General features: G+C 43.5%; 1 protein-coding gene across 2 annotated transcripts; it reads left to right on the top strand.

Annotated features, from left to right (window-relative positions):
• The first annotated feature begins 116 nt into the window (after nucleotides 1-116).
• On the top strand, nucleotides 117-23,798 carry STAT1 (signal transducer and activator of transcription 1). Of its 2 annotated transcripts, none has more exons than XM_053982902.1 (24): nucleotides 117-136; nucleotides 2,679-2,807; nucleotides 3,453-3,597; nucleotides 4,316-4,414; nucleotides 5,701-5,796; nucleotides 6,464-6,542; nucleotides 7,148-7,239; nucleotides 7,461-7,612; nucleotides 7,871-8,029; nucleotides 9,050-9,142; nucleotides 9,581-9,640; nucleotides 10,800-10,829; nucleotides 10,916-11,009; nucleotides 11,917-11,958; nucleotides 12,432-12,515; nucleotides 13,041-13,139; nucleotides 13,617-13,752; nucleotides 15,544-15,599; nucleotides 16,548-16,642; nucleotides 18,656-18,795; nucleotides 19,955-20,140; nucleotides 20,642-20,717; nucleotides 21,149-21,251; nucleotides 21,797-23,798. In XM_053982902.1, exons 2-24 carry the CDS (start codon nucleotides 2,680-2,682, stop codon nucleotides 21,818-21,820), a joined length of 2,268 nt encoding a protein of 755 aa, XP_053838877.1. In that variant the 5' UTR covers nucleotides 117-136; nucleotide 2,679; the 3' UTR covers nucleotides 21,821-23,798. The 2 variants fall into 2 exon arrangements, with proteins under 2 accessions (XP_053838877.1, XP_053838876.1); XM_053982901.1 differs by lacking the exon at nucleotides 117-136 and adding an exon at nucleotides 208-557.
• Nucleotides 23,799-24,266: the final 468 nt, after the last annotated feature.

The following is a 24,266-nucleotide window of genomic DNA, read 5'->3' as shown; positions in this document are numbered from 1 at the left end:
TTCGCAGCCTTTCCCAGAAGTCACGTGGCGCCCCCGCCGCCCGGGAACGCCCCCGGCCCGCCCCCGCGCACGCGCACTCGGGCGCGCGGCTCCCCGAGCGCGGCCGGCACCGCGGCAGCGCCGAGCCGGAGCCGAGGTGAGGGCAGCGGGCGCGAGGGGCCGGGGGCTGGCGCTGGCACTGCCCGGGCCTCGGGGGCTGTCGGGGTGAATGCCCGGTGTAACTAAAGCTTGTCGCTTCCTCAGACTGCCCCCTGCCCGCGGGACACCCACCGAGCTTTGCGCTTTGGTGTCCTTGCACCCGGGGAAACAGGAGGTTGTCTGCTAGCGGTCTTCATTCCTGGCAGGGACAGCCCGGCTCCTCTGTCGCCTGTCGCATCCGCTCTCAAGTCCAGCTCTTTGCTCGCTCTCCACAGCTCGCCCCTCTCCGACGCCTCTCCAGACGTGCCCTGCCCGGGAGCGCTCGAAGCGGACCCCTGTCCCCAGCACGGCGCTGACGCTGTCCCGCTGTCCCGCTGACCCCGCGCCTCCAGCACCGCTGGGCAGCCGCCGCTGAACAGGTGCGCTGCTCCCTCCCACCCGCGGGGCTGAGCCGGCCGGCAGCGGGGCAACGCGGGCACGGAGCCGGCCCAGGGCTGGGACGGCCGCCCGCGCCCTTTGCTCCCGAACCCCGCCGTGTGGGTCGGCCGCAATCCCCCGGGAATGGCAGGAAAGGAGGTAGAGGAGGGCCAGGAAGGAGCCCTGGGGTGCATCGGGTGGCCAGTAGGTCGAGAGGGGTGATCATCCGCCTCTGCTCAGCCCTAGTGAGGCACATCTGGAGTGCTGTGTCCAGGTCTGGGCTCCTCGGTACCAAAAACACGAGGAGCTACTGGAGAGGGTCCAGGAGAGGTCACAGAGATGATGAGGGACCTGGAGCACTCTCTTACAAGGAGAGACCGCGGGAGCTGGACCAGTTTAGTCCAGAGAAAAAGAGACGGAGAGGGGATCTCATCATTACATATAAGCATCTCAAAGGCGGGTGCCAAGAAGATGGTGCCAGACTCTTTTCAGTGGTGCCCACTGACAGGATAAAGAGCAGTGGCCACAAACTAAAGCACAACAAGTTCCACCTCAACATGAGAAAGAACTTTACACTGAGGGGGGCAGAGGACTGGAATAGGCTGCCCAGGGAGGTTGTGGAATCTCCCTCTTTGGGACTGCTATAGCACACTCAAATGCTGTGTTAGCTGTAATCTGAAAAGCACACATAAAAAGCCTCAAAGCCCTCACTTTAAACATAACATTTTTAACTCCTTTGCTTCTCACACCTAGCACACGCCATTCAGCAGCTGAGGGCACTGGTATATAAAAACTAAAGGATTTGGTAGGAAGGGGCATAGAAGATAGTCCTTCACCCTGATGCTGCCTGTTCTTTTGGATGGGTCTTATAAGCAGCCATTAAAAAACAAAGATGTGAGTGGATTTGCATCTCACCACCCGTATTCTCAGCCTGGGCTGTTCCTTGGACGTATCTTTACATGCCATTTCCACTACAAGATAACCTTCAGTTTAGAAGGCTAAGTGATCTGCTTCTAGAGACCATATGTCAGAACTAAAGCCACTCTCACAAAAGTGTTAGGACTGAGAGAAGCCATTCTGCACAGTCTTAGTTCATTTAAGCACCCTATATCTGCTGCACAGGTTACTTGAATTTAGCCTGAAAATATGGTCATGAGAACTAAAACACATAGAAAAAAAAATCTTTCCAGTACTTCTCCATTTAAAGTGACTTGAGATGTAGTCCATTTTCAAAGCAGGCAAGTGTGGACACGAATAGCAACTGAAAATGGGCACTTACAGGGCTCTCTGATTTTTCACTCTTGGTGCTGGGGAATGCATCTGCACAAGCAAAAGATGATACTCCATGATCAGGATCTCAGTTATGCAGAGTACAGGTATCAAACACAGAGGTCCTCATTCGCATATCTGCTAAGCAAGAGAGCAGTAACACTGGCAATACCCTAAATGCTATGCAAATGGGTTCAGAGGAAAAGAAAAAAAAGAAAGCACCACACAGCCACTCACTTCCCCTCCTCCCTACATGGTGGGATGGGGAGAGAATCAGAAAGGTAAAAGTGAGGCACTTTATGGGCTGAGATAAAGACAGTTTAACAGGTAAAGCAAAAGCCATGTACACAAGAAAGCAAAAGGGAGGAGTTCAGCCATCGTAAGAAAGCCAGGCTCCATCATGCCTAGCAGTCTCTTGGGGAGACAAGCACCATCATGCAACATGTCCCCCTTACCTCCTTCTCCTTCCCCCAGCTCTATGAGCTTGATGCCACGTGGTCTGGAATGTCCCTTTGGTCAGCTGGGTTCAGCTGCCCAGCTGTGTCCCCTCCCAGCTCCTTGTGCACCCCCAGCCTCCTCACTGGTGGGGTGGGGTGAGGAGCAGAAAGGGCCTTGATGCTGTGTAAGCCCTGCTCAGCTGTAACAAAAACATCCCTGTCTTACCAGCACTGTTTCCTGCACAAATCCAAAACAGCCCCATGCTAGCTACAAGATAAACTTTATCCCAGCCAAAATCAGCACATCCTCCAATTTTGTCAATGTTCATGAAAACTTCAAATTAATTATTTTTCACCAGTTCAGTCTGAATACTACTTAAACATTTGCACTGACTTTTTTTTTCACCCCTTCCTCAGAATGTCTCAGTGGTATCAACTACAGCAACTTGATTCCAAGTTTTTGGAGCAAGTTCACCAGCTATATGATGACAGCTTTCCTATGGAGATCAGGCAGTACCTGGCACAGTGGCTGGAAAACCAGGATTGGTAAGCCCAGGAATTAATTAGGCTTTGGGTCGTGTGCTAAGCAGTGCCTTCAGAAGTGCAGTTATAGGCAGCAGCAGAATGCTGGGGAAGCAAGCTGCTAGGTGATCCTTTGTTGGTAGGATGCTTCAGTAGCTGTGTGCGTGCTCCAGCCTGTGTTCCTGCTCCTTTTCAGGGCTTTCTAGAGGGGCCTGATACTTGGAGTAAGCGCCCTTGCTCATAATGCTCTCAGTGGTCCAGAACAAAAGTGGCTGTTTTAAGACCAGTTAGTTACTACCTTGGTAGCATCAGTCTCTCACTCTCCAAAGACTCCGAAATTCTGCCAGACTTTCTGTGGAGTGTCTTCTCTTTGAGGAGTGGTACAACATGCACATGCATCAGGGTCACTTTTAGGTTCCTGATGTCATGGAATGAGTAAATGAATTTGAACAGAATGTGGCAAAAATAATAGAGAAACAACATTTCTTTCCTTTACAGGAAAAGTAAAGTCAGTTAAGAGAATGAAACTAGCTTACATTTGAAGGTGTTCTCAGTGCTTGCATATTCTACAACTGAAGTTGGGGATTAAAAATCAAATTCACCTGTATGTATTTCTTGGCTCTTGTATTGGAAGTGTATTTAACCCAAGTATGCTTTAAATGATTCCAGGGAACATGCGGCCAACAATGTATCATTTGCTACACTGTTATTCCATGACCTGCTGTCACAGCTTGATGATCAATTTAGTAGATTCTTGATAGAAAACAACTTTTTGCTGCAGCACAACATAAGGAAAAGCAAACGTAATCTTCAGGTACGCCTGGGTTATCTGTACGATCTACACATCTATATGTTATCTATATATCTATACACGTGCTTGATTTGCTTCAGTGCAGTTGAATGCCTCTAAGCAACTATCCTGCTGTGAGGGCTTTTCACAGAGGATGTGTGAGAATCCTGCTTTAAAAGCCAGAATTCAAATGTTGCTCCATTTTTGTTTTGATTGGCTACAGTTCGAAAGTTACAGTTTAATTATCAGCACAGTTACAGTTTGAGAACTCTAGGAAAAAGAAAACCCTGCAGGGTAGCACCGTCCTGAGCAGGGCAGTACTCAATCCCCAGCACATTTCAGCTTTGTATGCAGGTAAAACAATAAGGTGGAATTTGCATACAGCCTGGACTGTGTGTTAAACCAGCAGCCATTCCAAGGTGTGGGAGGGTGGCTCTTGAGGGATGAGCTCTCTCTAGGACTGCAGGGTAGTATCCCACATCTCCCAGGAAAGTCTCTGACCCTTTCCTGTTGTTTTGTGCCAGTCCTGTCTCTTTGTATGCCAATGAATTACAATGGAAACTCACTCTTGGAGCTGTTTGTGGCTGTCACGCCCTGTAATCCCGGAGCAGGCTATGACCAGTGTGTTCCATGAGGCTCACACTCTGGTCCTACCCTAATTTTTTTTGCCAGTCTGAAAGTTACTGAAAGACAAAAAATTATGTGTATGGACTTTAACAATAGACTGTTTCTGTAATGCTAGGATAACTTCCAAGAAGACCCAATACACATGGCAATGATCATCCACAACTGTCTGAAAGAAGAGAGGAAAATACTGAACTGTGCCCAGGCATGCAATGAGGTAACAGTCTTGAAATGGCTGCTGCAGTTGTATCTTCCCTCGCCTATTATTTGGGACAAGGGAAGTGGATGAAGACTGGCAGGGGAAAAAGGCTATCCTCTCTCTGCCCAATAAGAGGTTCCTTAAAAAAGAGAAGAGTGAGCACTGATATGTACTTGAGAATGCTATTTTCTACCAGCTGGACAGCATGGCTTTTTTCTGCTGAAAGATGCATTTGGAGGATAAATGGCCAGGAAATAATTTTTATTCCTTGAGTGACGTAAAAGCTATGCTGGTTGTTTTAATGCTTCTGAAGTATGATGTAGCCTGATGTGCCAATTGGATTTGATTTTAATAATTAGTGCTTAACTCATATATCCAGTAAGATTTTAGGTTTGTTCTTCTGCATTTTACTCCCCACTTTACTCTTTATTAAGCAGCTGAGCATGCTTATTTGGACTATCTCTGGAAATATGATGCATCATTCTCCTTCCCAGTTGTCTCCAAGTATTTTTCTAATTTTGGTGGTGTTTTGGGGTGTTTTTTTAGTGAAACCCTTTTCTTTCTTCTGAACTGTAGGTAAAGCCATATCTTCTCCTTTGTCATCTGTTCTCCAGCATCTCACTTTTTTTTTCCTTTGCAAGAACTGTTTTGCAATAAAAACTCCACAATTGGGAAAGGCATGTAAACTATATAGATAGCTGCAATCCACTTACGTAGAAATAAAGTGATGACTGACCAAGCATGTTAATTTCCAATATGGAAATACCTCAGTTTATAGCAAGGCTTTGAATGTGCACCGTGGGAAGAGCACATGGGCACGGGCTTTCAACAAGGGGCCTTTGACAACAGTGTCCAAAGCAGCTGCTCTAAGACTGTGACTCTGAGGGAGCCCCTGTAGCTGCAGCACAGCTGTTGGGTCCTGGCACGTGACATAAAGCACTTGCTGCTGTCTTTCCAGTATGCCATAAATGTGGGTCATCAAAAAGGGAAAGGGAATTACAGAATTATTTGGATTGGGAGGGGCTTTAGAGATCATCTACCTTGTCTAGACTGGGTTGCTCAAAGCCCAGTACAGCTTGACTTAAATCCATGATGGGGGACCTTTGGCAGTTTACTAAAATAAATACTTTGTTTCTTTCAAATTCACCTGAATTTGATTTTTTTTTTATACTACAGAATTTTAGTAGGATTTATCAGAACAAGCCATGCTTCCTCAGGTTGTTTGTCAACAAACGCCACTCATTTACATTAATGAAAAAAGTTATGGGTCACTGTGTTTTGACTTGTTCTGCTTCTTCACTCAGATGGAAGTAGGGAGTGTACAGAGCACTGCGACTGGGATGCCAGACAAGCAGAAGGAGCTTGATACCAATATTAGGACTTTAAAAAGCAGTGTTAATGTAAGTATAATATAACTTTTCTCAGTAGTGTTAGTTGATTTGCAGATGTTGAAAATTAGACTTGATAAAATGACAAATAAAAGTAAGGTGGGGTTTTCAAGTCTATAAACCAGGGATTTCCTGAACATAGGAAGTACCTTGTGCCTAAACTTTAGCAACAAAAGCATTTTACCCATCTGAAATATTAGCAACTGAGGAAAAAAAAAAAACCCTTTTAAATCATAAGTGACCAGTTTATTGCTAATTAGAAGATGTACTTTTTTTAGCATATAGACATTTGTCTTAATAAATACAGGCACAACAGAAAACTTTTCTCCAAGTAGTACATAAGAATTTGAAAGTTTAAAATGCTGCTTGCTGTTCCAAGTTTTACCACTGTAGCCTAGGTTCAGCCTAGGTTCTTCTAACTCTGTGAACGTACGTGGCTTGACCACAAGGGCATTTCCATACTTCATAATTAACAGATTTCAGTTAGTTTTGAAGAAGGAAGGGTGAATAGAAGGTGATGAAATGTAGAAATATTTCCTGTAAGTCCAGGAACAGCCATTGCTACAAAACTGGACTTCATATCTGTCAGAGCTGGTACCAGGCAGTTCCTAATCAGATGAAGTCTTGCATTACTTGAAAATATTAAATAATTGTAGACACCCTCACTTGTGCATTACAGGATGTGGAGCAGGATATCAAGTCATTAGAGGATGTGCAAGATGAATATGACTTCAAATGTAAAACCCTGCAGAACAGAGGTGAGTCATTTTTCAAGGACATCCCCTATTGTATATAGTTTGTCAGAGTAAACTGCTCTTTATGGCAGGGCACTGAGCCTAATGATACGCAGCCAAACTTACTGGTAATGTCCCTTGTTGATAACTCTGCTTCACACTGATACCTAAATTTCTGCATCTGTCTTTTGTTCCAAGTAAGAGAGTCTCCTTGTTAACACAGCATTCCTTCACCCTTTACATCCCTTTGCCACTAGAAGTAGCAAACCCTGTAGGCTCTGTGACTGTTCAACCATACACTTAATTAGCGATGTTTCACAAATGCCAAAGCGGCTTTAGGTTTTGTAGGCTCTTGTGTACTAAGGCAAACACACAGAGTCCTCACTGGTTTCATTATACAGCTCTGTCTCTGTTGTCGAATTCTTTGTTCTAGAAAAGGCTTTAGTTTCCAACACAACTTGCCAGAGCTGACTATCCCTCACAACAGAGACATGTTCAGAAGGTACTAAGGGAAGCAGTGAGCCACAATCTTGCTTTATGTATTTGTCCCCTTCTCACCTCAGCATTTCCCCCACTCACCCTTCAGCACTCCTTCAGCCTCACATTCACAATTTGGACTTATTTTACAGAACACGAGTCCAGTAATATGTCTCAGGAGGAATACAAAAAAGAACAGCTAAATCTCCAGCACATGTTCTTATCACTGGACTGCAGGAGAAAGGTAGTGTTCAATTTTCTTTCAGAAGTCAGCAGCTCTTCGTCTTAAGCACATGTTCATTTCCACTGAATTGACATAAATTAGCAGTAGAAAAGTTTTTTAAGGTCAGTTGAACTGAGATATTTGGAGGGGCTTGCAAAAGAGATGAGCACTAGCTAAAACAGTACTTAGTTCTCCTGTATGAAGTATTTCTAATACACAGGGTAATCTCATCTTCTCTGTAGGAGGTGGTGAATAAGATAGTGAAGCTGCTGAAGAGCACAGAGCAGATACAAGCTGCCCTTATTAATGAAGAGCTGGTGGAATGGAAGCACAGGCAACAGACAGCATGCATTGGTGGGCCGCCCAACGCCTGCCTCGACCAGCTGCAGAACTGGTAAGTCCTTTGTAAGACCACATTTAAACCATGTTCAGAAGCAACACCACATCTAGGAAATATACTGATTATTTATATGATCTTTTTTCATTCTGTCTTAGCATAACTGCATTCATTTTATTACCTCACCACATTTCCATTGAGCACAAAGTGTACTCCAGGCACTGCCATAGCCTCAGGGACAGTCACCTGGCTGGTGCCTTTGCATTAGAACAATATAAAAATGTGCTAAAAGTAATAAGATCATGTTAATTGTAGGTTCACTATTGTTGCTGAAAGTCTACAGCAAGTTCGCCAGCAGCTCAAGAAACTTGAGGAACTGGAACAGAAGTTTACCTATGACCCTGATCCCATCACAAAAAATAAACAATTTCTGCAGGACCTAACACACAAGCTTTTCCAACAACTCATCCAAAGGTAATAGACCATAAGAATCTTTTGGTGTTACCATGAATAAACAGGTGAAGAGCACCTTCCCCTACTGTTCCCTCAGTATTTTTTGCATGCAATCTTTTCATTTTCCAAGGTTTTCATAAGTTTGTCAAACATTAAACTGAATTACTGTTTTTGAGATTTACCCCATCTAGGATTTCCACAGGTCCAGGCCTAAAGAAAGGGTTTATGTTCAGTCATTATTTAAGTCAGCAGGAGCTTTGCTGCAGTGCACATTGATTACAGAGTCAAAACTCCCAGTCTGTTAGTCTTCTTCTTACTTCAAGCTTCAACCCTTCAAAGTTCAAGTTAAAAGAGGCAAGAAACAATCTGCATCAAGCTGTGCCCAACACAGATACACACGAGATTCTCCAGTCCTTTGTCACTGGACACATCATCTTTGCCTCCAGCATGGGGAGGCCAGCCCTGCCTCTGTACCACCTTTATGTTGCAAGTTACTGTAGCTGGTAGTTGCATCACATAAGATCAGAGACCTATTCTGTAAACACACACTAGACAAAAATTTGGGGTGTATCAAAACAGGTTAGCCTCAGAAGTTTGTTTTGTTGGGTTAGTTGGCCCTCATCAAATCCCCTGCCAGTGTATCCATCCCTTGGGCACGTGTTGTTACACAGCACTATCACTGTAAGAATTCAGGAAGCCCTGGGAATGGCAAACAAAGCAACATTCCTCACTTGTACCATACTTCTTACCAGCACAGTGTTTCCTTGCTGTTTGATTTCAGGGAAGTGTGATGTAGCAATCTCCCTCCTCAAGCCATCAATGTATTGCAGAAAAGCCAACACTTACAAAATGACTATTTCTAGCCCCATTGTAACAATTGAAAGGCACTGATTCACACACCTCTGTGTAGATTGAAGCTGAGTGAATAAAGTGTATAGTATTACTGGTAAATCAGCATTCTTTTAAAGTTACTTTTATGTGGTTTCTCATTTAAGAGCAGGACAGATAAATCATAGTGCCTTTAACCTGTTCTTCCCATAGCTCCTTTGTGGTAGAGAGGCAGCCTTGCATGCCAACACATCCTCAGAGGCCACTAGTCCTGAAGACAGGAGTGCAGTTCACTGTGAAGCTGAGGTACGTTTCCCCCTTTCCCTGTTCCTTTTCTGTGGTAAGGCTTTTCCTGTCACTGGCTTCCTGCAGCCAAGAGGATTGCACAGCCTGCCTGCAGCCCAAGGGCTGAGGCCAGGAGGAGGGAAATGCCATGGGCAGGGGCTTTCTTCTGGCAGAACTTAACTCACATTCAGCTTTTACCCTTTCCCAGAAGCGGTGTGTACCGAGTGTGTAACAAACACAACCAAACAGCAAGAAGACACATGCAGAGCACTTTGTCATGCCAAAGAGTAACTTATTTGCCCATTTACTTTTATCTCTAAATGCTGTCTGGTATGAAGCAAGCTTGGAGCCTGCATGTGACCTCCAAGTGTACTTAAATATCTGTGATAAGCCACACAATAGCAGAGAACCCATATTTTTCAATTGCTGATGTTAAAAAAAAAATACTTCTCTTTCCAGATTGCTGGTGAAACTGCAGGAACTGAACTACAACTTGAAAGTAAAAGTTTTATTTGATAAGTATGTTGCATTTATTTCATCCCTCTTATGTAACGGCAAACAGTTCCCACACTCAGAAACCCAAGAGCAGTCACATTAGAAGTGTTGAGTAGTCCAGCAGCAGGCTGCTTCTCTGCAGCATCCTTCCCCTTTCCTTACCCATTCCCTTGCTCCAAATCTCTCTCTGCCCCCCAGAGACATGTCACAAAGTGCAGATGGCCTCAGCTTCTCACCAGCAGCTCCACAGAGAAGAGCTCACTACTGCTAAATCAGACACAGGGCAGCACCTGGGCAACAGCCGCTCTGCTGGGGTTTTCACCTGGATTAGCATGAGGTGACAGTGTAGAATTGGACTCCCATAATTCCGTCACATCTCTAGAATCCCTTACTTTTTGGGTAGAGTCCAGTAAGGAATATAGTTATTCTCAAGCTGCCTTTGAATAAGGGGCATAATCTGCCTACATGTAACACATGACATGTTCTCAATCAAAGAAAATAATTACAGCAGTTGAATCTGCTGTATTTTGTAAGGAGTTACAAAATACAATACAGTCTTCCGTATTTTGTAAGGAGTTCAGGTGAGTTTTGCACTTACTTCAAGTGCAGGGAAAGGAATGTGACAGGCTGTCCAAAATAATGACAAGAAAGAAAGTGGGTTTTTGTCTTCCCAGCAAAGTAATTTTGTTCACTTGAAATGGCTCTAGGGTCTAGAAACTTGCATAGAATAGTAAAAAAGTAAAAAGGAATTCTTACGTGGTTGTGTGAGGTGAGTCTTTGAGAATTGTACTAGATAGAATGCAACTCAGTAAAATCCCAAGTGCTGGGAAAGCCAATTCAAGTGATGCAGCAATTTATTCAACAAGTTTAAAAGCAGATTTAGAGTGACAGAACTATATTTTTTTTTCCTCAGAGCAAGAGTTACAATCTTTACAATAAAAGAAAGTACTTCATTTGATTATAAAGCCCCCATAGCAGTATCAGGCCTCAGTAAAACAGAGGCTGTTTAGCACAATATTTATTTTGACTGCTTTAACCAATTGCCTCATCTTTTGCACAAGAATTTCACAAAAGCATTTTACCAGTTCTCAGTCAGCACTGTCAGCTACTAAAACATGCACATCTTCTGTGTCTTTGGCAGAACCTTTAAAAGATTATTTTGTCTTTTTTTTTTCCTTGACAGAGATGTAACTGAGAAGAACTCGGTCAAAGGGTATGTGGCATCAGCGTTTTATATATTAATGTTAGGTTCTTTCAATGAATGTGAGATTTAATTACATTTTCTCTCTATTTGTGTAGGTTCAGGAAATTTAATATTTTGGGAACAAACACAAAAGTAATGAACATGGAAGAATCTACTAATGGAAGTCTAGCAGCAGAATTCAGGCACTTGGTAGGGGGTTGGTTTTTTCTTTCTATTACTGATACAGCCACTTAATTTTGTAGTAGAGCATGGTAGGAAGGAAACAAAATGCATTTGTTACTGAAGTCATTGCTAATTTTTGTGTAAAGAGGAACTGTGATTATCTCTCCTTTTTCTTTGTTCTGTCCTTTTTAAAATATTTTATCTGTTTCAATCAAAATGTGATTGCTTGTAACTGAAAAAGGGACAGGAATGCAAACAAGAGTATTCGCTGCCATACAGCTTATGCTGCAATGGGTTTTTTGGAGAAGGAAGTTATAAAAGCCTAGAAAGGCTGGTTTGGGCCTTTCAGAGGAAGCTCCATAGGTAGGGAGGTTTGGAATAGTTTAAAGAGTTTAAATAGTTTATTGAGTCTAGAAGATGAAAATTGGCAAGGAGTGCGCAGCTGCAAGGAAGTCAGTGCCTTTGACAGACTATGGGGCACTTCTGATCTGCAGATTGTGAGAGAACACATTGGTTCCTTCAGCACAGCAGGAAAGGAAAAATGCAAGTCCAGAACCAGGGCACGTGGAACTTTACCTTCATTGTCCAGAACTGAGGCTGTCTAGAGTTTATCATCTGATTCAGAGGGGTTCTTTGATAAACCACTATTCCATTTGATCCTGATTTCATTCTGCTTCTATTCTTAAAAGGCCTCTTGCATAAATGCATTGCATCATAACTGTGCAAATCTTTTTTCACAGATGAACAGTTTGTAAAAGGGTGGTAGTTACCTAACAGTTCAATCCTTTGGCTCCCACAGCTTAGAACCAAATAGAATCAGAACCTAGTGCAGCAAGTTTGCATACAGTTGAGCAAGGGGAACATGCAAGTGGAACTCTGCCACTTTCATTTGTGGCTGCCATAAACGAGTGACAGGTTTCTTGTTCGTTTGCAGCAACTGAAAGAACAGAAAAACACAGGAAGCAGAACAAATGAGGTAAGCAGCACTAACCTTTGCTTTGTAAAGTTTTAGCATAATACTAACAAGGCATTCATTTAAGACAATGCTCTCTGCTTAGACCCATGAAGACACACATGGGATGAGAGATCATAGGAGAGCAGTTCAGTGTTTCTTCAAAGTGATCCATGTAGGAAGAGTCTGCAAGGCAAGCTACTGCCAGAATGGCAGTGAGGGACTCTCCCACACTGGCATATGCCTTTAACAGAGCTTCCTGGCAAGCACAGATTTCTCTATGGCTTATAGATAGTAGCCAAAAGAAACACAAAAAACATGCCTGGAGAGACAGTATTAGAAAGTCAGCACTGTCACTTGACTTTGACTTGTAAGCTCTTACTGAGGTCTAGAGCATGTGACCATGGGCAGAAAAAGGTTTTCCTCATGATAAAGCCCCATTACTTCACCCTAGGAATTTTCAATCCCTGAAAAGTTTTCTTATATTTTTCTTGAAGGGTCCTCTGATTGTAACAGAAGAGCTTCACTCTCTGAGTTTTGAGACACAGCTGTGCCAGCCTGGTTTGGTAATAGACCTAGAGGTAAGTCTTAGATCAAACAGATGGACTTCAGTTCCTATGTGTCACTTGTGCTGACAATCTTAACTTCTTTCTCTCTTTTAAGTACTAGGACATAAAATATTTTTAGTTAATTCAAATTATGGGAATGAGATTTCACAACAACTCTATAGACACAGAGAGAATTCTGTCAGATATCTGGGTAAATAAGAATAGATGGGCTTTGCAAAATGTCTAATACCTAAAGGGCTTAAACCACAGGGTTGGTTATCAGTTTACATTTATTTCAGAAGCAGTCTGCTATGAACTCTACTGTCACTATCAGTGCTGTCATAACTGGCACTAAATGAAAGTCTTTATTAGACAAAAATCACCCAAGTGTTTCCAGTATTTCATCATATTTTCTCCCCTACATACAAACTTCTATTGAAAAAGTCAAGATTGTGCAAGCAGGGAATTAAAACAGAAATGGGTGTGTGGATAATCTTAAGAAGGATTGTGGCAACAGTGCAAGGTAACCTGACATGTTTCCTTTTGTACCCCTTTCAGACCACATCCCTTCCCATTGTTGTGATCTCAAATGTGAGCCAGCTTCCCAGTGGATGGGCTTCTATCTTGTGGTTCAACATGCTGTCTACTGATCCCAAGGTATTTGCAAGAAAAAAAGGTGTTTCATCAGGTACAATGTCTAATTTTCAAGCATTGTTTGCAAGTGGCTGCTGCATTTTAGCTCTGCAGATGACTCACAATGAGTTTCAAATGTAGAGAGGGGCAGTGACTTCCCTGACCTAAACAGAGCAATGTTTGAAACCCACATAAGGGTAGTGTACATGTATTCAGGATATACAGCACACAGGGAGAAGCCAAATGAACATTCAAGAACTCAGTTATGGTGCACTTGATTAATCCAGCAATTCTGCCTGCTGGGAGAAGACCTATCCAAGAGCCCTAGAGATTGCTTTTTCTTTTAAATAGTGCCTGGAAGAATTGCTGCCTGCTTCTGCAGTGTTTTTTCAAGCCAACATCCATTCTTAAATCTGGAGTTTGTTTTGGCAATATAAAAATGCAAGTGGCATTCCAAAATTAATGTCTGTTAACTATAGCTTGTATTCTCTTCCATTCTAGAACCTGTCCTTCTTTCTGAATCCACCTTGTGCAAAGTGGTCTAAGCTTTCTGACGTTCTGAGTTGGCAGTTTTCTTCTGTAACAAAGAGAGGACTAAATGCAGATCAGCTGAGCATGCTGGGAGAAAAGCTTCTTGGTAAGGTCTGCTTTCATCACAGATGGCCTGTTTGAACTGAAGCTAGTTCTACACCTTTTCCTGTAACCTATTTTAAGTGTTCCTTTCCTCTCACAGCCTTCCGCCTCCTACAATGTAACTTTGTAGCAATGAAGCATTTTCCACTTTTCAGTATGGCAGGGTTTGTAAATGAAATCATGTCATGAAAAAAATCTGCAGTTCTAACTTGGGAGTTTTATGCATTACAGCAACACAGACTGGGCCTAATTCTGCCTTTTGAAGTAACACTCATGTTTAGTCAGTCTATGAAGTAGATGTTTCTTGGCATCTCTCAGTTTTTTTTTTTTAAATCCACCTCCATTCATTTTAACTTCATGCATGCCCTCAGCTACAGTGGGGATTCACTCTGCATAAACACAGTTGCAGTATCAGCATGCAAACACTGTCAGACTGCTAAAGAATATCAGACTGAATCATCTCCCACATGAGTGTCCTTAATAAAAGCCTCATCAGCCATGGTTTTTTTTTCCAAACTTCTTGCAGTTTGCCTGAATAGGCAGGGCACTTTACTCTGCTACTGATTTTGCACAGTAGACTCTAGAGGAAAAATACTATTGATTCAGTATATTTCACCTACCCTAAGTTTCAGGAAAAAAATACATTTAAAGGTATTTCAGATTAGTGTGTCTAGGTGGCAAGTATAGCATTCCACTCTCTAATTCCCCCAAGACATAAGATCTGACAAAAAGCTGTTAATTTCTTAGATTCCTTTTCAAATTTCTACAAGGAAAATAGTTTTTTTTTTGTTTAATTAACAAACATAAAAAGACCAATTATGTATTTCTGCGGCAAATCTGCATTTCAGAACTACAGGGATTTTGTTGAGCTCTGGTAGGCTTGCTACTTAAATTTTCTCTCTACAGATAAGAATATTACCCAGCTGAAAAAAATCCTGGTTGCTGAACACTACATATTCAGGATTCCTCGGGGCAGGGAGACAGAGCCAGCAGGGTGCCAGGGCACAACCTGGCTGCTGTTTTTGCAATATGAAAGTTGACAGAGTCTTGATCTCTTAACACCAGCAGTATCAGTAACAAGCTCCCTAACCCAGTTTATTTTTAAAAAAAAAGATAGAGAAAAGCATATTTATTGGAAGCCATGGCATGATCTTTAAGAGGAAGAATTTGGCTGTGACTACAGTCAGGGTCTGCAAAGTTCCCAGCTATTGTAGGCCCAGCATAGGACTTTTCTTTGTGGTTTGGATATGAAACACTGTGGACATACAAACAAGGTTTAGGGAAATAATTGCAACTGGAATAAGATTAGTCTGTTATTGGGGTAGACCTAGGAGTCAAGAGTTTCTGGGGCAAAAGCCTGCAAATCACCAGAATCAAGGTAGGAAAGTGCTTAATCTTAGAGAGATGCTGCAGGGGCTGCTGAGCCTGCAGAGGAGCTGTGGGCTGCAGTCTTCTTGCTGTGCTGGCAAGAACTGTGCAAAAATTCAGTTTTCTTCCTGGAAGCATTTTGAAGCTGGCAAGCATTTGGTGCAGCACAGCATAGAAAGTGTCAGGATGGATTGGTTCCCATTACGCAAGGGCTGCTCCCACAGGTTTGGTATCATAAAACCTCCCAGAGGGGAGCTTGGCAACCTCCCCTGCAGTAGCTGTGAAAGCACAGCAGCCTGCCCTTCCTTTTCTTTCTTCGTCCAACAGCTGACTTCCAAATAAACACTCAGAACTTGGTTTTCTAAGTACTTTTAACCTTACTTAGTAACTTACAGAACATGACTGATGTCAAATGTATTGTGTTCAGGGCCAACAAATGGAGGATCTCAGGATGGCCTTATTCCTTGGACAAGATTCTGCAAGGTATGCACACAATTTTAAAAACTGAGATGGAAGAGGGATCTTATCTTACTTTATTGTGGGTTTTGTTTGGGCTTTTTTTGTTTGTTTCCCCCCCCAAGATGCCTACTTTTCTAGTAGCATCCCTTAATTATTCTAGACCTTACATGGTCATGGGAGGCTTTGGTGGTGAAGTTAAAGTAGCAGCAGGAAGAAAAAGAGCTTGCAATGGCAGGGAGTAGATGATTTTGAGACTGTTTTTGATCCATGTAAACTCCATAGGAAAAAAAAAAGGTATCTTTCAAACACACATCTCCATTATGCAGCTGCTACTAATAGAATAGTTCTCAATTTTGACTATTACAGAAAATGTAAACAAAAAACCAGCAAGATAAACAATTCTTCTGCATCTTAGTGAAGGACATTTCCCAGGCCAGGGGGAACGGGATCAGAGTAAGGATTAACACAGTGGCCAAGAGGGTCAGTATGATGACAGAAAGCCACATAATGGGGTTTCACAACCCTTGCTGAAGCAAGACAGGAGGACTCTTCTCTTTTTTTACCTTAGACCCTAAGTTGGTATAGATAAGTAGGAGATGACAGCAACCAGGAGCAGACTCCGGGGGAAGAGCAAGGCTCTGGTGACTTACAAGTACTCAAATTCATTGATACAGATGCCTCATGAGACACTGAGATCCAGGTCTCAACAGAAAGCATCTCTAAGGTCTTCTGCTGGCCAGCCCAGTCAAAACCCCAGTGGCATGGGTTTGCATGTCCAACAACTCCAATAGGGATAGCACCCAGGCAGGAACAAGAGCCTTTTATCTGCTCTTAGACCAGTGTTGTTGCATGTGAGAGGTGATGGATCACGTATTTGTGGGTACTGGAGGCTCAGACAGGCATTTTAACTCATGTCTCATCATCCCTATTCTCTCCCCTCCCATCCCTGCCTTTCTATATTCTGAATTTCAGGAAAATATAAATGATAAAAATTTCCCCTTTTGGCTGTGGATTGAGGGAATCCTGGAGCTTATTAAGAAACATCTCCTGTGTCTCTGGAATGATGGGTAAGACCTTAGTGAATTTAAAGATGTGGTCATTGCCTCAGACTTCACTTTTAGGCTAGCAATTGCACCCTCAGGGTGCAGAGGAAAAATCTGAAGCAAAAGAATTCTAGTAGTGATGAATCCTCTGATGAGGCAACTGCTAAAAGCAAGAACATCAGATCACCAAGTTGTCCCATTTAAATCACAGAGCAGGGCTTTGAATGTTAGATTAGATTTTATTTTGCCTCTGCTCCCACTGTAAGTCGGTTCTTTCTACATCCTAGAACATAGCCAAGAAAAACTGAAGCACAAGAAAGTATAAGTCCTAGTGCTATCCGTTTTAAAAACCCAAAAACCAAATTCCCTGCCCGAAGAGAGTTACTGTGAGCTGCCTGGAGGTGGCAGCAGCCAGACTCAGAATGCCTGTGCCTGCACCGTGTGCCCAGAACCCAGCAGTCTTCACTGATTTTTTTAAGAGTATTACCAAGTAGAAGAACTCTGCCAGATGGGAACACAGTTCCATTTGCCCTTTAATACTGCTTTAGTAAATTTTTCATTCTGGGATTTCCGATTTCAGATGCAATTCTGCACAAACTAGGCTTATCCAAAGTCACAATCCCGTGTTTTATCTTCAGCCACATTACGAAACCTCATCAAACAGCACACTCACAGTGGAGCATCCTGGTATCTCACACTTCTGCAGGATCTGCAGCAGCAGGATTGCTTTGCCTTGCTACATTCAGCAGTGGGCTTCACATTTTTACTCCTCAGCTCCAGAAGAACTCTGTCAAAGCCCTGTGCAGTATGAGCCTTGTTTCCCTGCTCCAAACCTCCCCCTTGCTTTGCTGAGGGGGCTGCAGTGCAGTGGGACTATTTGTCAGCATTCCTGAAGCAGAGTGGCAGTTCTGGGTTTGGGATTACATGTGGATTTGGTACAGGCTTGAAGAGCAGAGACTCCCCTTGTATACAAAAGAATAAATAATACAACCTCAGGAGCACTTGCCTTTCTTCATACTTGAGAGCTAGGAAGGCAAGAGACTTCCCTTACACAGAGGATATTGACTACTGAACACATTTGTTACCTAAAGCATGGCATTTAAACCAAACAAAACACAGAAGTCACCAATCAAACCCCATAAAACAGGGCAGCTTACTGCATCTGAAACTCAAAGCAAAATTATGATTGTTTAGGGGTTTTATGTGCAAAACCCACTTTCCCTAAATTCATGCACTCAAGGACAGTCATAGTACTCAAAAGATCATTATTGATGGAGTATTCTGAGGGATAAGAAGCAGAGAAAACCTTTGGAGAAAAAAAAGCCAACAAAAGCAAAATACCAAGCAACAAACTAACCAAAACCAAATAGCTGGGGCTTGGCCAGGGTCATACCCTGGTATTGACTTGAACAACTCCCTCCCCAGTACCTGTCCAGATCAATCAATCTCTTAAAATTACCACACTAGCCTCCTTGTCCATGCAATAACATTTGCTGAGCACAGTGAGTAAGTCACAAAAGTTTAACAGCTCCTGTAGAAGACATGCTCAAGGCCCAAAGCAAACCCCACACCTGTAAGAGTGTAATCTGGCAGCCAGCAAAGTTTGTTTCATAGCTAAAAAGGAGAAACAACTATTCCTCAGCATACTTCTGAAGCTAAAACTGACTGCTAGCTGGGATCTGACCCTGTTACACACATGTAACTTCACTTCTGCTCCCACAGCGCAGCTTTGACAGCAAAATGGACAGTCATTTTTGTTCCAAGTTCAGAAAGATGTTTGTACAAGCCCCCAGGCCGAAGTGAGAGTGTTGAGGGAAGCTGTGGTGATTCACAGCTGCCATGAGGCATGAATCACCACCTGCCTGCAGCCAGTCAGTCCTGCTGCCAGCTGTTCACAGGACAAAGCCTTCTGTGAGCCTTTCACCAGTACTTCAGCTCTTTTAAGTGAAGGAAAGCTTTTTAGTTTTCCTAGCTAGCCCAGCACAGCTTGGTTTTTATGTTGGGGAGTAACTCAGCTCTTTCTTTTCATCATTACAGCTGCATCATGGGCTTCATCAGCAAAGAGAGAGAACGTGCTCTGCTGAAGGATCAGAGCCCAGGAACATTTCTATTGAGATTCAGTGAAAGCAGCAAAGAGGGAGCAATCACCTTTACCTGGGTAGAGGAATCTCAGAATGGTAAGTCAGCAACAGAGAACCTTTGCTGATCTGCTTGCATCAGAACAAGAAGTCTTTATGCCCTTCTCCTCCACCCTGAGGACCAGCACAACACCCCTGGCAGCAGCAGGGCACAAGCAATAGCAGGGATACACCATACTTGGGATAACTCAAACCACACAATCAACTGATCGAGGTTTCAGCTAGGACAAGGAGCACTTCCCAGGTCTTACATTCTGGCCTGGAAGTTGGAAAGGAAAAACTGCCCAGACTGTCTTCCCTGCCTCCTTAGGCTCTCTCCCAGCCTTTAGTACACACACAGTTGCATCTCCTTCCAAGCTCAAATGCAACCTTCCTTCCCCCTCCTCCCTAGATAAATTACACAGTCACCTCATTTTCCAAGTAGGTCTCCTTCCTCCCCTTGTCCAAATGGATCAACGAAGAGCTTGCTTCTTCAGTGAGCTGGATTAGTTTCTCAGCCTGTCTTAAGGAAGCCTGGAGGCATCACAGCTACAGCAAGTTAAAACCTCCCTTATACCCAGTCAGGGCTCCCCCCTTATCACACTCATTACACAGCCCCACCTGCCAGCATGGGGCAGCTGTTGACACTTCACTTTGATGAGCTCAAAACCAGCAGCAGGTGGAAGAGAAACTGCTGAGTGTACTTGGGTGACTTCTTTCCCTTTGCTGCCTTCATACCTGAGACATCCAAAAGTTTAAAAGAAGGTTGATAGTATTTGGAGCATTCAGGAAGGCTTATATGTCTCTCCTGATGATTCATAATAGCCTCAAGTGGAGTATTTGGATCAAACTCCCTAATAGGCAGCAGAGTTTGAATTACATAATTTGGAAGAAGGTTAAAAAGGCAGCACAACCTAAATTGCTTAATGAAATATTGCAGTTAATTTCCATGGACAAATCACACCAGTCATTCTGAATACAAAACACACCAAGAGCCATCACTGTGTGCTATCCCCCCCCATGCCTCCCTACCCCACAGAACAATTACACTCCCTTTGACAGGCATTAAATATTTCCTGCAGCACTGTAGGTGTCATCCAGGCAAGGCTTTTGCTCACAGGAACTCTGAATTTGTTGGAAGTGGCTGCAGCTTTTCTGGACACTTTGAGAAAAAAACTTTGAGGCCAGCTTTAAGAAGTGCTGCTTCTTTCCTCTGCAGAGCCACAGTTCCACTCAGTAGAGCCCTACACCAAGAAGGAGCTCTCTGCTGTGACCTTCCCCGACATCATCCGCAATTACAAAGTGATGGCAGCTGAAAACATCCCTGAGAACCCACTGCGATTCCTGTACCCCAATATCCCCAAAGACAACGCCTTTGGCAAATACTACTCCAGGCCTAAGGAGGGTGAGTGCTATGTGGGGCTCCTGCCTTTTAGCTTGTCTGGTTGTTCCTGAGCTGCTGGGGCACTGCACAAGTTCTGTGGCATGGGAAGAAAGGGAGCAGTTGGCCTGAATGCCTTGGCAGCCCACCCCATGTTTCTAGGTTAAGACAAGGTTTGTTTTTAAACAGGCACAACATGAGACTTAATCAGACCAAAAACTGAAACCCACTAATTGTCAGTAGCCCTCCAGCTCAGCTGTCATGTGAGCCCGTGAGCTGTTCCAGAAATGTAGGTTCCCACTAACAGCCCCAACTATGACCGGTTATGGGAGGGGTTTCTTTGCCATTTTCTATAGGAAAAACTGACTAAAAATGGAATACATTAACCATAGTGCTGTAAAATGTGTGACAGAAAGACATGCACATTATCTGGGTCATAGGCTGTATTTTTGGTACAATAAAGATGAAAATGTGATGTAAACTTGCTGAAAAAAAACCCCACAAGCTTTCTTTCTCTCCTTGAAGCACCAGAGCCAATGGATTTGGATGGTCCCAAGGGAAATGGCTACATCAAGACTGAGTTAATCTCTGTATCTGAAGTGTAAGTTGTCACAAAAATGCTGGAATTTTAAGAACTGTTCATAACATCTTAGCTGTAGTCCATGTCTCTTCATACTGTTTAAGCTGTAGGTGCCCCTGTCAAGTCTTTCCTCTTTGAGAATCTGATCACAATACATTAATGTGCTGCTGTGTTCAAAACACCATTTTTAGGTAAAAACCCTAGAAACTTGCAGGGAGTTGTACTGGCAAGTAATTTCCTGAAAAACACATTCTCAAAGACTCATTGGACTCCTTTGGTTAGGATGTGCACCCCTGAGTAGTTCAAATTTTCATTTAAGCCAAGCTGGCTTTGCAAAGCCTGGTCTTCCTCACAAGAGGCCTGGTTAGTGGCCTTTCAGGCCTGGGAGCCAGACAGGGTAGCCCAGCTGTGCCTTGCTTCTTTAGCAGTTAATCCCTGCTCTTCTCCATCAGCCACCCTTCCAGGCTGCAGTCTCCAGAAAACCTGCTGCCCATGTCTCCCGAGGAGTTTGACGAGGTGTCTCGGATGGTGGGCCCCGCAGAGATCGATACTGTGGTACGTACCAGGAGCCAGCCTGGAGCCTGAGGGTTCCGTCAGAACTTGCTTCTTCCTTCCCCCCCCTGCTTCAGACACACCTCAGACACTTAAGCAAACCTTTGAGTACACATCATCAGCATAGGAAAAGCTGGGGATCCAGAGTTAGACTGGGATTGCCAGCAGTTGTTTTTCAAATGTGTCTGCAGGGAGAAGGGTGAAGAACAGGAGAGCAAAGCTTCCTGTGTGTGCCTTGCAGGTGGAAGAAAGATGGCAGGGGAGGAAGGAGTATCCCTGTAGTGCCTCTGGCAGGGTCTGTGTCGGGAGGGCCCTGAGCAGAGGTGGTTTGGAAGTGCTGCCCTGCCAGTGCTGGAGAGGTACTTCTGTTAACAGAGCAGTGCTGTCCTTGTAGGGTGTGCTTCAGAAAATGAAACAAATTAAAGTAGCTGAATCCTCAAATGTGAATCAGTGTGACTGGGGCAGAAGGTGGTCATGCTCTGTGCTTAGCAAAGACTTGAGAACCAAGGCTGGGCCTGAGTAATGGAGGTTTCCTTTTCTCCTTGCAGATGTGTACACATATCCAGCTCTGAGCTTTGGCTGAGCTTTCCCTGCATCATTAGCACGGCCGATCCGCTTCACGCATCCTGTGCTGCAGTCAATGCCTTGGTGACAATGCTTCACTTCTTTGGTTTCTCAACCTGAAGGTCCAGCAGCAATTTTAGCTAATGGGAATATCAATAGCAGCAGCCTGAGCAGCCTCCTTATGTGCATATCTCTGTTTAATTAGCAAGACACCGTGCCAGAGTGGAGGAAGAGGAAGGTGAGAATGTGAGCTCCTCAGTGACAGCCATGGCAGAAACAGGCATTTACTGTTAAACAAATGTTTAAAAGTTAACTGTACATAGGCTTCAAAGAAAAGCTGGTTCTTTTACAGAGGTTCTGTTCAGATAGCTTACACCTTGAATTTTTGTCTGCATCACAAAAGGGAAACATTCTACAGATACCATGCCACACCAAATCCATGTGCTGCTGAAGTTTGTTGTGCTTCTAGCTCTTCAGGGCATGGCCCACTGAGAGAGCAGAAGCTCAAAATATTACCCACATTTTATTTTCACTATTTTCACAAGGCATAATCTTGTGTAGGATTGTGTAATCTTGTGTAGCACAATCTTTCTCAAAAAAAGCATTTCTTAGGACACCACCCTCAAGCTGCATTGGCACATGCAGAGCTTGGAACCCAAGGTGTATAATCAAGACTAAAGCATCTGCAGACTGCAGTCATCAGACAAAATCAGAACCTCCTCTTAGAAGACTGCAAAAGGGATTGAAGTACATTTTTATTTACTGTGCCTAATCTGCCAGGGTGAGGATCTGGTCACCCCTATCTTTTGCAATAATACAGACCCCATGTAGGTATAACAGGTGGAATGGAACTCAGTTTTCTCATGCATTATGAACCAGGACATTTATTTAACTGTTAATTTGAATAGCTAAAACATTTTACAAGCTTTGATAATGGTTTTGTAATTAGGGGTAAGGCACAGGAAAGTGAAGAAGTTAAAGTTTATCCAGAGCAATGGCTGCAGGATATGCAGAGTAGTGCTTAAAAGATGAAGCTCTGCTTCCACCAGAGGAGGAACAGGTTGGTTTCCCAGCACGTTTGAAGGCAATTAACAACTCTCAGTTAAGAGGCAAGGCTGTTCCAGGCAGCTGGTCTCTCTCTCTAAGGGTACCTATTAGTGCAGGCTGCTAATTAGCACGGAGCTGAGCAGGGGGGTGGACACGGTGACCTCCTGAGGCCCCTCCAGACCCATCAGCTGCTGTTTGGGAAAAAAAGGACCACTTCAGTTTGGTGTGTTGTGCCCAAGACATCTAATGTGCCCCCTGAAAAAGCTTCAAAGAAAAATTGAAGGACCTAAAGTATGTAACACATGTATTTAAATGAAAGCATTGCCAACTCATATTTAAAAGAAGGCATTGCAAACTGACTTATTTTTGGTACCCTGAGTTACTGAGATTAACAGTGCTACAGGAAATTACTTAATGCTTTTATGTTACTGTAACTGGCTGGATGTGTATCTGTTGCTAACACAAAAATCAAGTTGTTTTTTGAGCTGTGCTTTGTAGTCATGTTCTACAAGTCATTTTATTCTTCAGTTTTGTGGGACTTAAAGCAGTGGTCTTATTCACAGCTTGGTCTTTCCATAGCCACTAGTTCTAGAAGCAGTGCCTTTTCCTTGATGGAATATTCTTTTATATATTTTAAATAAATGGAACTGTCAGTTGCCACTTTTGTCCTCTCTCTTGTGTTTTGGCTCCTTCTATTATCAAGTGGATGTGCCAGTCAGTATTTTACTACTCTGTATCTCATTTTAAACTTGTTTGTGCAGCTAAAGAGTTACAGCTCTGAAGCCCGAGGCAGTATTGATGCTTTTAATTGTTGCAGGTCTGTCTGCACTGGAGTTCTTAGAAGGTGGCTGTTACCTTTTTTTTATTACTGCTTGTATGACCTCATTCATCTGTTTCCATCCCCACACAACCTTCAATAAACTGAACTTGAATTTCTAATCTGAGTCCTCAGTAGGATAACTGATCTATGGCTCATCTCTCTGGGCTTCCAAGCTGGACCACTGCTGTTTTTCTCTGGGGCTAGTAAGTGACAAAATCCCTCATCTCACACTTGTCAGGCTTTTGTATGAACTGTACAGCCAGAAGAATAATAAAGAAAAGAAACTGTTGGCGTGATGAAGGATAGCAGAGTAAGTCAAGAGAAAGCCAGACCTGTTCAGAGCACCTGGCCAAAATTCCAGCATTAACAAAAAGCAACCAGTGAAAGGACACAGCTCTGGAAGTGTAGGTTTCAAAATAAACACCAAAAAAATCAGAAAAATACTACATGACAGAAATTCATTCTGATTTCCTGTATGCTCTGCACAATGGAAATTACCAGAGTAGGTTTTCCAGGACAGCCTTCCTACAACTGAAGACTCATTTCAATGGCAGTCCCACAGATAACCAAAAAAACCCACCAGCACC

This window comes from Vidua macroura, chromosome 7, assembly GCF_024509145.1.
Source record: "Vidua macroura isolate BioBank_ID:100142 chromosome 7, ASM2450914v1, whole genome shotgun sequence".
Lineage (NCBI taxonomy): Eukaryota > Metazoa > Chordata > Aves > Passeriformes > Viduidae > Vidua > Vidua macroura.
Note: the sequence above shows the minus strand (reverse complement) of the source record. Positions and strands in the feature narration are given on the sequence as shown.